General features: G+C 41.6%; 1 protein-coding gene across 11 annotated transcripts in view; it reads left to right on the forward strand.

The window, feature by feature from the left end:
* Positions 1-12,667, forward strand: part of ADPGK (ADP dependent glucokinase) — a 54,009-nt gene that overhangs the window by 2,673 nt on the left and 38,669 nt on the right. For all 11 annotated transcript variants that reach the window (XR_014810603.1, XR_014810605.1, XR_014810602.1 and 8 more), the window contains exon 2: positions 5,375-5,600. Coding sequence is in view for 7 of the 11 variants with exons in the window: in XM_084968905.1 (XP_084825031.1) it covers positions 5,375-5,600 (226 nt within the window). In the remaining 4 variants the exon portion in view is untranslated. The remainder of the gene's footprint in view (positions 1-5,374; positions 5,601-12,667) is intronic.

Genomic DNA, 12,667 nt, shown 5'->3' on the forward strand with positions numbered 1-12,667 from the left:
CCGTAAAGGTTTATAAGCAGGTAGATAATGTTAAGTTCTTCACGGAGAGTAACTGGCGGAATGTGAAATTTGAGCACTGGTTTTAACCTGTTTGACTGCTTCCCATTATTTTTGTGGGTAACAGACATGTGTTGTTACCAACATCTCATTACCCAAAAGGAAATGTGCAAGGAATAGGTGGGTGCAGTACTTCTACCAGAATATCATTTGGGGGTGGGGGGTAGGGTGGAGACCGGCGTGGTATAGTTTGACCTTTCGGGGAAAATGCGTATAGTCACCCTGTCTTTCACACACTCCCTCAAAACACATAATTGAATGTGATTCACAAAGAGGAAAGTCTTGACTACTTAAGAGGCCATAGAGGATATATGTATAACTGCTTTGCTTTGCTGTAAACCTGAAACTAATGCAGTGTTGTAATCAACTATGCGCCAATGCATTTTTTTTTTTTTAAGAGGCTGTAGATATTTTTCTTTTTTGGCAATGGTGCTAAACAGGTGGGATTTGATAACAGGTTGGATGTGGTAAATAGAGGCATTAAAAAATGACAGGTTGGAGTTCCTTTTGTGGCACAGCAGGTTAAGGACCCAGTGTTGTCTCTCTGAGGATGCCGGTTTGATCTCTAGTCTCTCTCAGTGGGTTAAAGATCCAACACTGCCACAAGCTGCAGCTTGGTCACAGATGTGGCTCAGATCCAGTGTGGCTGTAGCATAGGCCAGTGGCTACAGCTCCAATTCAGCCCCTAGCCTGAGAACTTCCATATGCTGCAGGTGCAGCCATTAAAACAAATAATAAAGTGGTTCGTAACAACCTTATGTAGGCAGGTACAGATATTGTCATCCAGTTTTCACAGACAGTAAACTGGAGCTTCAAAATATTGATTTACCCAAGATAACATAGCTGTCAAGTGTCAGAGGTGCAGCTTGAACCCATTGTTGGCTCCATGTTCCTGTCACGCTGTTGCCATGAAGAAAGATTAAGAAAAAGGAACACATTTGTGGTGGAAGGTAATCAGTTTGGTTTCAGAGGAGGGGAAATGTCCATTCCTGTGGAATTTTAGTGGAAGCTCAGCCATCAGCTGCTGATACCAAGAGGCTGGTGTTAAGAAGCACATTGAGCAGGGTTGGCAGCCCTTGGATTGAAGCCAGAGACTGGACAGCATCCCTTAGGAGGAGAACAATAAGGAAAGGTAAATGGCAAAGGTGGAATTTGGGAGGTAAGGGGCTGGTGGGAAAGGACCAGAGAAATAAAGGGTAGGAGAGGTTTCAGGAGGATGGTCAGTGGCCAGCCCACTGCCACATCTTTCTAAAACGTGTACTGCCTCCCCTGCCTCAGAATCAGACTCTGGTCCTAAGGCTTACTGGGTGAATGATGAACCCCTCATCCTAGTGTTCGTTCCCCCATACCTGGCTTCACTCTGATCTTTGATACCTGCCTGCTCTTCTCCCCTGTTCAGAGTCTCTTCTAACTGGATCAGCATTCCTGTTGGGTCCAGACACAATGTTAATCCCTTCATCCACATCTTTGCTTGTGTGCACTCCCTGTGTGGCTTTCAGTATCAGATAAATCTGATATTTTTGAAATTAGGCTCCTCCAGTCATGACCTTTGGAATGTTAGTTAACCCCTCGCCTCACTTTTCTCAGCAGAAAGCGGTGATGACTGCTTCCCTACCTTAAACGTTTTGCAGAGTGCTGTGGTCTCTCTGAAAATGCCTGCCTTCTTTCTCTGTTCAGAGCACTGTCCAGGGTACCACCTAAGATTGCTGCTCCAGCCCTCTTGGGTTTTTCTCTATGGTTCTGTATCTTAGAGTGATTATGATTAGCTCTCACCATGCCTCAGGTACAGTATGAAACCTAGAAAGAACTTTAGGAAATGTTTTACAGATGATGAAACAGAAGAGAGGTGATAACAACCACCATCCTTGCCTTTGTGGAATTTATGATCTAGAAGGGGAGACTGTCCCCTGTCCCCAACCCACCTCTGACAAGTCTTCAATAATCTGCCTTGTAGCCCTAGCTCCCAGAGCCCTCTCTGCTAGCATAGCCACTTGTTTGGGCATTCAGCATTTGTTGCCTTGCTTTATTTTCCAGTTGTTTCATCTGTGTCTGTGTTTTCTCAAAACTCACATTGTAATGTTGTATCCACTTCTTACTGAACTGCGAAAATTCTGCCTAAGTGTCAAATGAGCATAATTTTGTCTTCTGGTTCATTTATGTCCTCCTTCCCTTTATTTTCCCTGATAATAAAACACCTTAGGTAGTGTGTTTGTTTACATTTAAATATGCTGTTGAATTGAGGTAAGTGCAGAGAAAGATTCTTGTTCTGGTTGAAATATTATAAAATATAACCAAAAAGCACACGTAAAAGAACTTTGGTATCTGGCACATGGTAGATGTTCAGTGATCTTTTTTATTATAAAACGCTATCAAATAAAATTTTTTTCCTTTAATATTCATGACATGATTAGGTTAGGGATGCAAAATGTTCCTGTGGGTAGTTACATTGTTTTAACTCAAAATTAGTTCTGTTGGGATTTGTGGTGTGTTGCAAAATATGCTGCAAAATATTGTTCCTTTCAGCAATGTCTTGTAAGTTTTGCAAGTTCAACTTCCTCCAGTCTCATCTTTAAAGAACCAGACTCTTTTTAAGATCTCAGCACAACTAGATACAGAGGTGATGTGTTTATTGAAGTCATTTTTGAAGCCATTATTTCCAAATGTAGGTATATCCCTCAGTATCTAAGTATCTGTTGTCCACACTCAGGACCCAAATCCGTTTGGATACATTTTCTAGTTAGCGCTGCTTGGTGGGAATAGTGTCCCTCAATATTGAGAGTCCAAACTCTCGCTGTATGAACCTCAGGAGCCTGCTAGAGTCTGAGAGCCAGAAATCCCCAGATTCCTGTTAGGATTCTACCCTTCAGACATCCAGTGTTGCATCCAGAAGAAAAAAGGGCAGTCTGCGCGAGGTTGAATTGAGACCTGTTTACAAGATAGGTTTGCTTCCTTATCATGTAAGACTGTGAAAGGAATGTGTTTGAAACATTGTTGAGCACCCGCTACCTGCGCATCCATGGGTTTTGTATGCTGAAATTCATACTCGCTCTTAGATTATGCTTTTCCAATTGACTAGAGTAATTATACATGGGTTTTTTTTTTTTTTTTTTGGTTTGTTTTATAGAGCTGCACCTGCAGCATATGGAAGTTCCCAGGCCAGAAACAATCGGGAGCCACAGCTGCCAGCCTACACCACAGCCACAGCAATGTGGGACCTGTAACCCACTGAGTGAGGCCAGAGATCGAACCTGCACCCTCAGAGAGAAAACATCAGGTCCTTAACCTGCTGAGCCACAGTGGAAACTCCTGTGTGTTCGATTTTTAAAAGAATACAGAGTTCCCGTCGTGGCTCAGCAGAAATAAATTCGACTAGGAACCATGAGGTTGCAGGTTCGATCCCTGGCCTCACTCAGTGGGTTAAAGAATCCGGCGTTGCTGTGAATTGTGGTGTAGGTTGCAGACGAGGCTCAGATCCTTGATTGCTGTGGCTGTGGTGTAGGCCAGCAGCTGAGGCTCTGATTTGACCCCTAGCCTGGGAACCTCCACAGGTGCAGCCCTAAAAAGAAAAAAAAAAAAAAAAAGAATAAGGACATTGCAGTATTTAAATGTTGCGTGGTAGGCAAAAACCTATTCAAAACCTTGGGAATTAATAAAAGAATCCTTATGGTGAGGATGCAGTCAGTTTGGGTTACAAGGAGGAATGTCTCTTCCTTACCCTTGTATACCTTCCTTGAATGATGTACATAACATCTAGCCCACATGAGAACCTTCTAAACACTGTTATTTGTTAAGCTAAAAGTAATGCATACTTGTGAAGGTTAGAAATACATCTAATGAAAATAAAATTCCTCTCCCTTACCCTAGTCTCAGTCCTTATTTTGGAGTTCACCACCGTTAATGATTTGGTGATCAAGAGATTTTTTTAAGGAGTTCTCTTGTGGCGCAGCAGAAACAAATCCGACTAGGAACGATGAGGTTCTGGGTTCGATCCCTGGTCTTGCTCAGTGAGTTAAGGATCCAGCATTGCCGTGAGCTGTGGTGTAGGTTGCCAATGGGTCTTAGATCTGGTGTTGCTGTGGTGTAGGCCGGCAGCTCCAGCTCCAGTTAGACCCCTAGCCTGGGAACCTCCATATGCCGTGAGTGCAGCCCTAAAAAAGGACAAAAGACAAAAAAAAAAAAAAAAAAAAAAAAAAAGGTTTTTTTTTTTTAAGGAGACTAGAAGGGAAGCATCATAGCTATAATATTATATTCTTAAATCCAATCCATTGTGCCGTCTCTATTGATGAATCTACGTTCTGGTTTCACAGCTGCTCGGAATTAACTTGGAAGCCCAGCCACCCTGTCACCAGAAGCTGTTTCAGTTGGTCATCCAGCCCCACTGGCAAGGATGACATCCCCAATAGGCAGAGGCAGGAATAAAGGTGCCCATGGGGAGGCAGGAAGACCTCATCTAGCTACCCAAAGTATTCAGAACTTCTCCCCTAAGGGATGGCTTTTAGCAAAGAAACACTGAAAATGTAAGCCAGAACTTGTCCATGTGCATGTAGGAAAGGCCATGTCAGACAGCCTTAGTGTGTAGCACCCACCAGCCTCTTACCAGCCTTTGCAGTTCATGGATCCATCCAGTGAATACCTGCCAAGTGATGAGTTGTTACAAGGCTGCAGGTGCATCCAAGTCTTTAAGGGCCTACTCAGCTCTAAGAGTTTCAGCTTGGAGTTTTTAGACATTTAAGGGTTAGTGTAATTTACCACTATTGTTATGTGTCTTTGGAGGGAAGATGGCCCTTGGCCAAAATTTTATTTTGCTATCTCTAGAGCAAGCAGTGTTCCTAATAAGCACGTGTTAACTTGTTTTGTTTTCACAGCAGCTCTATGAGTTAAATACTCCTGTTAATACCATTTTATAGATGAGGAAACTGAGACAAAGAGAAAGAAAAGTGACTTGCCCAAGAAACACAGCCAGAATAAATCCTGACAGTTTGGCACTGCCAGTGTTTTCTCAGAAGTGCTATGTTTGTGTTACCAGGATGGCTTCATTCTGAAATGCTAATAAGCACCTCTCTTCTTTCTTTGTCACTAGCATAAAAATTTGCCAAACTGTTGCACAGTCTTGTATTCTGATCCTTAGACATACACCCAGATAAAGTAATCCTCCTGCCATATGCTATTTACTTTCCAGTTCAGGTTTCAGATCCATTTCATCTGTTTTTCTCTTTGAACACAGGAGGCCTCTGAAACCTTTCCCTGTTGTTGTTAAATGCCAAGTAGCTGCCCCAGTGCTCCTGTTTCTTTCACACTGTCTCTTCCTTCCTTCCAGAGTCAATGCGTGTGTGGATGTAGTGCTGTCAGGAGTGAAGCTCTTGCAGGCACTTGGCTTGAATCCGGGGACTGGGAAAGATCACACCGAGCTGCATTCAAGGAATGATCTGGAGGAAGCCTTCATTCACTTCATGGGGAAGGGAGCAGCTGCTGAACGCTTCTTCAGTGATAAGGAGAGTTTCCATGACATCGCCCAGATTGCATCCGAGTTCCCGGGAGCCCAGGTCTGTTCACTAGTGGTAAATTAAGATAGGGTGGGGAAAGACACCTTGTTTGTATGGTGTCAACATAAAAAACATGCACAACCTAAAAGATGAGATAACCTAAAAGTTGAGAGATCGGTTTTATTTGGGGCAAAATGAGAACTACAGCCCAGGAGGCAGCATTTTAGATAGCTCTGAAATACCACTCCAGAGCGGTAGGAGGGAAATGTCAGTATATGTGGGATAAAGGTGAAAGGGGAGACACATGCAACCAAGCACACATTTTTACAGAAGTTTGCTAGTCTCAAGAAGGTTACTACTAGTCACAATGAGTATTTTAGTGCATGAAAGAGTTTAGTGCTTTTCTAGATATGAGGAGATGCAAGAATTGGGCTCATCAAGTCTTCTGAAAATATCTATCTGAAGACCTGTTTTGCCAGTTTTCCCAGAGCACAGAGTGCCTGCCTCCTGATCTCCACCCTGAGCTCCTTGAAGGGGCTGTTGAGGGTCAGCAGCTGCAGTGGCTCATCATTCAATCCATGTAGAGGCAGATGACAAGTTCCGATCTCCAGTTCACAGGGCTCCCCCATGGCCATAAATTCGACCATAGTTTTGGGAAGCATTTTAAAACCATTTCATCCCACAGTGTTAGGAATGCTCATTCCCACGTCTGGCAAAGATTTCATTGATAGGCCTCTCAATGTGCTACTACTGGACTGGCCGTATTAACTGGACCACTTGTTTTTATTAGTCTGTTACGGTCCAGGAAAATACTCCCTCTTGTTGCATCTTCCCATATCTAAAGTTACGCTGTTGCAATCATTGATCTGGTAAAGAACTATATATTGATGAACTGCTTCAAGTCGCCTAGTCATCATTATTTTTGTTGTAGGCTCAGTCACAGATTTGATAGTATACGAAACAATAATATCCTAAAACAGGCAAAATACAAACAATATAGCTAATACCATTAATAGAGTTATAAGTAAATATTTAAGCCAAGAGCGTCCTATGCCAAACCAGTTTTTAAAGATGTTGTCAAGACTAGGGAGTGGGTCACTTAAAGCAGCCTAGAGACCTCAGAGTTCACTTGGCTAATAACCTGGATACTGTCATTTAAAATCTGTTGAGTGAATTTTGTTAAGGCTTTGCTATGGCTGATTACACTCTCCAAGCCTCCTGAAGGCAGAAAAATAGCTGCTAAATGGTCACACCAGTGGAATACAAATCTCTTGACCTACCAGGCTCATACCAATGGTAGATTGGCTGGGGTCATCTTTAAGTTGTTAACATATATGGCCTTGAGTCCAAGGGAAGCCAAAGCCATAAATTAGTACCACAAATCCTCTGAGTTCCATTACGGTGTGACCCAGTGAATCTCTGGTTATCTGACCCAGTCTGTTCCATACCAGCCACTGTCTCTAAGGGTAGTAATATGTAGGCATTGATCATAAGGCACCCGGTCTGATTTCCTGATGTTACTAGACTGATCATCCCTCGTATGATTTAATTGTTCCCAATGCAGGGGAGCCTTTATAAACTTAAATGACCATAGCCTGATATTAACCACATAAATCCATCCCACATTTTCGTGGGGGGTTCCTTTTCTAATAAACAGGAGGTTACAGTTTCGACTGAGACTTAACTCATTGTTCAGACTGAGTTGGAATGACCCCAAAAGAAAATTCTTATTTATGCTCAGGGTCAGAGCAGGTATTATTAATTGGTCAAGTCGGAAAAATCCCACCTAGTAATAAAATAATTTCCTGAGTCCTATCCAGTCAGACCCTTGAAAGGGAGAAATCTACCACGGTATTTCTACTAAACACAGGTAGTTGACCACAAACCCAACAGTTGGATTAGTTTTTTAAATTAGCATAGGATCATGCCTCTGATTCAAAAAAACATTTGATTTGTATGCAAAAGTCGCAGAAGTGGGAGTTCCCGTCGTGGCGCAGTGGTTAACGAATCCGACTAGGAACCATGAGGTTGCGGGTTCGGTCCCTGCCCTTGCTCAGTGGGTTAAGGATCTGGCGTTGCCTTGAGCTGTAGTGTAGGTTGCAGACGCGGCTCGGATCCCACGTTGCTGTGGCTCTGGCGTAGGCCAGTGGCTACAGCTCCTATTCGACCCCTAGCCTGGGAACCTCCATATGCCGCGGGAGCGGCCCAAAGAAATAGCAAAAAGACAAAAAAAAAAAAAAAAAAAAAAAAAAAAAAAAGTCGCAGAAGTCATGAAAGCACTATAAGTCATCATAGAGTCAGGTCCTGCATCTTGAGCCAGCTGTCTGCTGATGTCATCATCTTCTCCATGTGAGCATTGTTGTAAGACGATTTTGTAGTCCTCCCTATAGACCCCCACCCCCGGGGGGGGGGGACCTTTTCTGTGAATCCAGGAGTCGATTCCCTTTAATTTTGCTGCTCATGAACTAGCTAATTGTACTGAGCAAGGGCCTATCCATCCAGCTTGGCAGTAGTCCTTTAAATGCTGTCTTTTCCAGTATGCATAGTCGCCTGGTTGCAGGTCCTGGTGCATCTGATCTTCATCCAAAAATAGATGACTGTGATAAGCTTTAGAAATAAGCTTAGAATGTCCTTTTAAAAGCTCAGTTAAACTTTGCAGCAGTATAACATAATAGCTGAGAACTATCTGGGAAGTGAATCTTAGTGAATACAGACCTCAGTTAACAGAATGAGATTAACAGATGTCCATTGAAACATCTCTTTCTCTCTATAATTACTCTCATTTTTATTGAATATAGCCAAACTAAGACTAATTTGTTTGCAAACAAAGTCTCATCTCAACAAACTTGACCTGATGATTTATATAAACACAATTGATCATATAGGCTTTCTTTAAAAAAAGGGGGGGGATGCTTTGTTAGAACTTTTATAAGGAATCTCAGACTGAGTTTTAAAGGCCTCTCAGGGCTAGGAAAGTCATTCCAAGGGCTTGGCAGAGATTTCGCTTTACAGATTAAGGTGAATTCCTCCCTTTTCAAAATCTCCAAAATACCTTGAGATTCCGGTAATCCACATGCGAAGTGGCCTTCCTAATTTATCTACTGCTGGGAACCTGAGTTTCCAGTCTCTGGAAGGACCAGGTAGAAAGAAAAGAGAAATGTTTCCGTTCTGTTTACAAAAGTATAATTTACCAAATTGCTATGAGTCATAATTAGCTCTAAACCTGGAAAACACAGATTAAAAACCAATACTAGTTATGATAGAAACCAAAAAAATTATAATCATACTCATCCGTTCTCTCAGTCCAGTGTAACTAATCCATTTTGTTAACAGTTTATGAAGCTATCCGATTTCCTATTAGAATTAATTTCTTACCCAGCTGGTCTGAAAGTCAGAAACTTGTATTTTTCAAAAAGTCCTTTTTAGGAGTTCCCATTGTGGCTCAGCAGGTTAAGAACTCAATATGGTGTCTCTGAGGATGGGGGTTCGATCCCTGGCCTCACTCAGTGGGTTAAGGATCTGGCGTTGCTGTGAGGTGTGATGATAAGTTGAAAATGCAGCTTGGATCTTGCATTGCTGTGGCTGTTTGTGGCATAGGCCAGCAGCTGCAGCTCTGATTCGACCCCTAGCGTAGGAACTTCCATATGTCACAGGTGCCACCTTAAAAATAAAGAGAAAAAGAATAAAAGGAAAAAAAATCCTTTCTATAGCTCTTGATGAAGAAACAGTTTTTGCAAAGGCATCAGAGTAAAACCATTAACTGTCTGTAACGACAAAAGACTTAAGAAGGCATGTTTAAAATCAGATTACGGAGTTCCCATCGTGGTGCAGCAGAAACGAATCCGACTAGGAACCATGAGGTTGGTTGCAGCTTCCATCCCTGGCCTTGCTCAGTGGGTTAAGGACCCAGCGTTGCCGTGAGCTGTGGTGTAGGTTGCAGACGTGGCTCGGATCTGGTGTGGCTGTGGTGTAGGCTGGCAGCTACAGCTCAGATTAGACCCCTAGCCTGGGAACCTACGTGTGCTACAGGGGCGGCCCTAAAAAGATGAAAGACAAAAAAATAAATAAATAAATAAAATCAGATTACAATGCAGTTGACAAAGAAACCTTGTTACTGCTGTGACATACAGCATTTTAAGATAATAACTACAATTATAATACCAGGACATATCCACATTTCAGAAACTATATAATCCCTAGAATGTCTATATTAATATCATTTATTCATCTGTATAATCTGAGGAGGCTTATCACTCATTTTGATAATGTTCTCCATGTATTTTAACATACCAAATAATCCTAGTTAATTTAACATTGCTTTTTTCCTCTGAGATGCCTCAGGGGCATCCAGAGTTATCAAGTCAAAGAACTTTAATTAGAATTTGATAGAAAGTCCATCAAAAATATCAGAGTTTAAAAAATACTTGGTTATGTAGAATCATAGATCACTGTGGGTGATACTTTTCCCTTAATCAAAGTTACCAAAGAGATCTCAAAAGCAAATACAGATCACTTAAAGGCAAAGGACTTCACATAATCTGTTATCGGAAATAGCGTTTCGAGAAAACCTTGTTTTCTTCTAAGAGAGAAAAGCCAAATTCAAGTTTTGCACCAGCTTACTTTTAAAATTAACTTAATTAAATTTATTCTAAACTTAGGTCAGTCCTGACCATGCACAAAACTCTTTTCTCAGTGTTCACTTCCCACAAACCTTCCATCACTTTCTGTCCCTATTTTTCCATCCAAAACAATAAGCTATAAGAGAGACATACTTTCTTTTCCCTTAATAAAATGCAATTCCATTCCTTATACCTTCTTTACTGAAAACACAAATCCAACTTTCCTTAAGTAACTATGGACAGTCTTCTAATATAAGCAGTCTGTAGATTGGTAAACATAAGTACCAGTAATTTCTAAAAATATGTGTTTTCTTACAGAGAGCATCTCAGGGTAGCACCAAACATACCTAAATACCTTTGGTTTCTCTCTTTAGTAATTGATGTCTCAGTATCTTATTTTATTTGGGAATAAACTTCCATCATGTAACTTAATTTAAATTTAGCACAACTCTAAATTTTCATGTTACCAATATCTGGAGAGCTCGTTATTAAGTAGATATTCCTAAAACAATTATTCCTAAAGAGTTCATCCAAAAGCTCCTATCTTGGGAGTTCTAGTTGTGGCTCAGCAGGTTAAGAACCCGACTAGTATCCGGGAGTCTGCGGGTCTGATCCCTGGCCTCACTAAGGATCTGGCTTTGCTATGTAGCTGGGCCATGAGACGTGGTTTGGATGCTATGCTATCTTGCTGTGGCTGTGGTGTAGGCCGGCAGCTGTAGCTCCCATTCAATCCCTAGCCTAGGAACTTCCATATGCCTCAGGTGCAGCCCTAAAAAGAAAGGGAAAAAAAAAGCTCTTATCTCACTTGCATTTAATTTACTTATAAAAATTTCATCATACCAAGTTATCTTTCTTGCTGGCAATTTTGCAATAGTGATAAGATCGTATTTAATTCCTATTAAACCTAGGTTCAATAAAGATATTGTGCTTAATGTTGACGACTCTAAAGATCTGTCTATATTAATTGTATCAACAAACTTTAATACTGACATTAGTTTGATGCTAGATATTTCCTAGTTCACATAAACCTAAAATTAATTCTGGCTAATTAACTTCTGTATTTTTGAGAATTTATTTAGGCACTTATTTCCTTTAAGCCAATTAAGTAGAGCTTATTTACAAATTAATTGTGATAATACCATCCAAAGATTAAGACATATATAATGCACACACATAGGCAGACACAACCAGAGATCTCATAGATTCATTTTCTAAGCTTAGTCATGAGTCAGATATCACAATGTAAAACTCACTAGTGTATAAATTACAGTTGAATAAGTTTTAAAGAGACTTCTTCCCCCATCCCCCTTTTTTTTTCAGTCTGAGGAATTAGAGATGGTCTAGATAAGATAAGTGTTCCTGAGAGCTCTGGCCTCAAGGCACAGGGAGAGGAAGCAAGTTGTCCCATAGGACTTGTTCCCTCAGAGACAGAATTCTGGAAAGATTTTTTTTTTTTCCTAAGCAGTCTTTTTCTAACAACTGCACATGCAATAAAAGAGCCCATTTTGGCTATTTTTAGGGCAGAACATTTCCTTTAATACCCAATTTAGTAGATACTTGCAAGTTAAAGTTTTGTTCATACATAAACCTGGCTGAGGTATTAGTTGGAAGCTGGCTTCCTGACACCCCTCATTTCTCTATTTGAGAGACTCTGTTTCCCATTTTAAAGTTGAATTTGTCAGGGATAAAGTTTGCTGATGACATTGTGTGGTGGGCCAGTGTGCTGCCTGAGACCTTAACTTCTCTAGGTTTTTACCCAGAGTTGCTTCAGCCCCCTCTTAGGTGTCTCAGGTTCTCCCAGTGGCCTCTAGGACACAGGTGCTCAGATCGCCAAATGGCCAGTTCTCATTCAAGTCCCCGGTTGAGCTGGCTTTCAGTTAATGAGTGGGTTTCCCTATGGGCCCACTAGACGGTGGGAGGACTTGGCTTCCACCACTCCCATAAATTTCTCAGTCACCTGAGAAAGCTGTAGCCACCTGGGAGGAGTCTTTGTGCCTTTTCTTCAAAGCAAACACTCTGATGTAATTCTTTCACTCTATCCTGACAAACTCTCTTAAGGCAACTGCCTTGAGGAAAAGTGTCATATAAGCCTCTTACCTAACTCAACCCAGACCATTCAATCTCTTTCAACTGAGCAAACCCCCAGCATCTTTCAATTGAGTCCTCCCTACCCCCAGCATCTCCACTGAGAGGTTATTCCCAGGTATCTTTCAACCAGCACCCCAATCCCCACCCAGTATCTTCCGCCTGTTACACATCCACCAAATAAAACTCAGTGTCATTGATCAATACTGGAGATCTGAGAAATGGAAGGGGCTCAGCCAAATTCGTCTGGACTCCCTGAAGAGGCGGATGGGCACAAAGGGCCTCTGCTGGTACCAAGGCTCTGGTTCCAGTCACCCCAGTTTAGGTTTGCTTCTCTGTGAGTAAGCTCAAGGTACCTTCAACAGACCATTCTTTGTGACCGTTTATTGTTGTAACTATTAAGATTTAAAATTTTTTCTTTTT

Source organism: Sus scrofa, chromosome 7 (genome assembly GCF_054392235.1).
Source record: "Sus scrofa isolate SSC_HxYL_T2T_F1_AM1 chromosome 7, Sscrofa_HxYL_maternal_Yorkshire_Landrace_v2.0, whole genome shotgun sequence".
NCBI lineage: Eukaryota > Metazoa > Chordata > Mammalia > Artiodactyla > Suidae > Sus > Sus scrofa.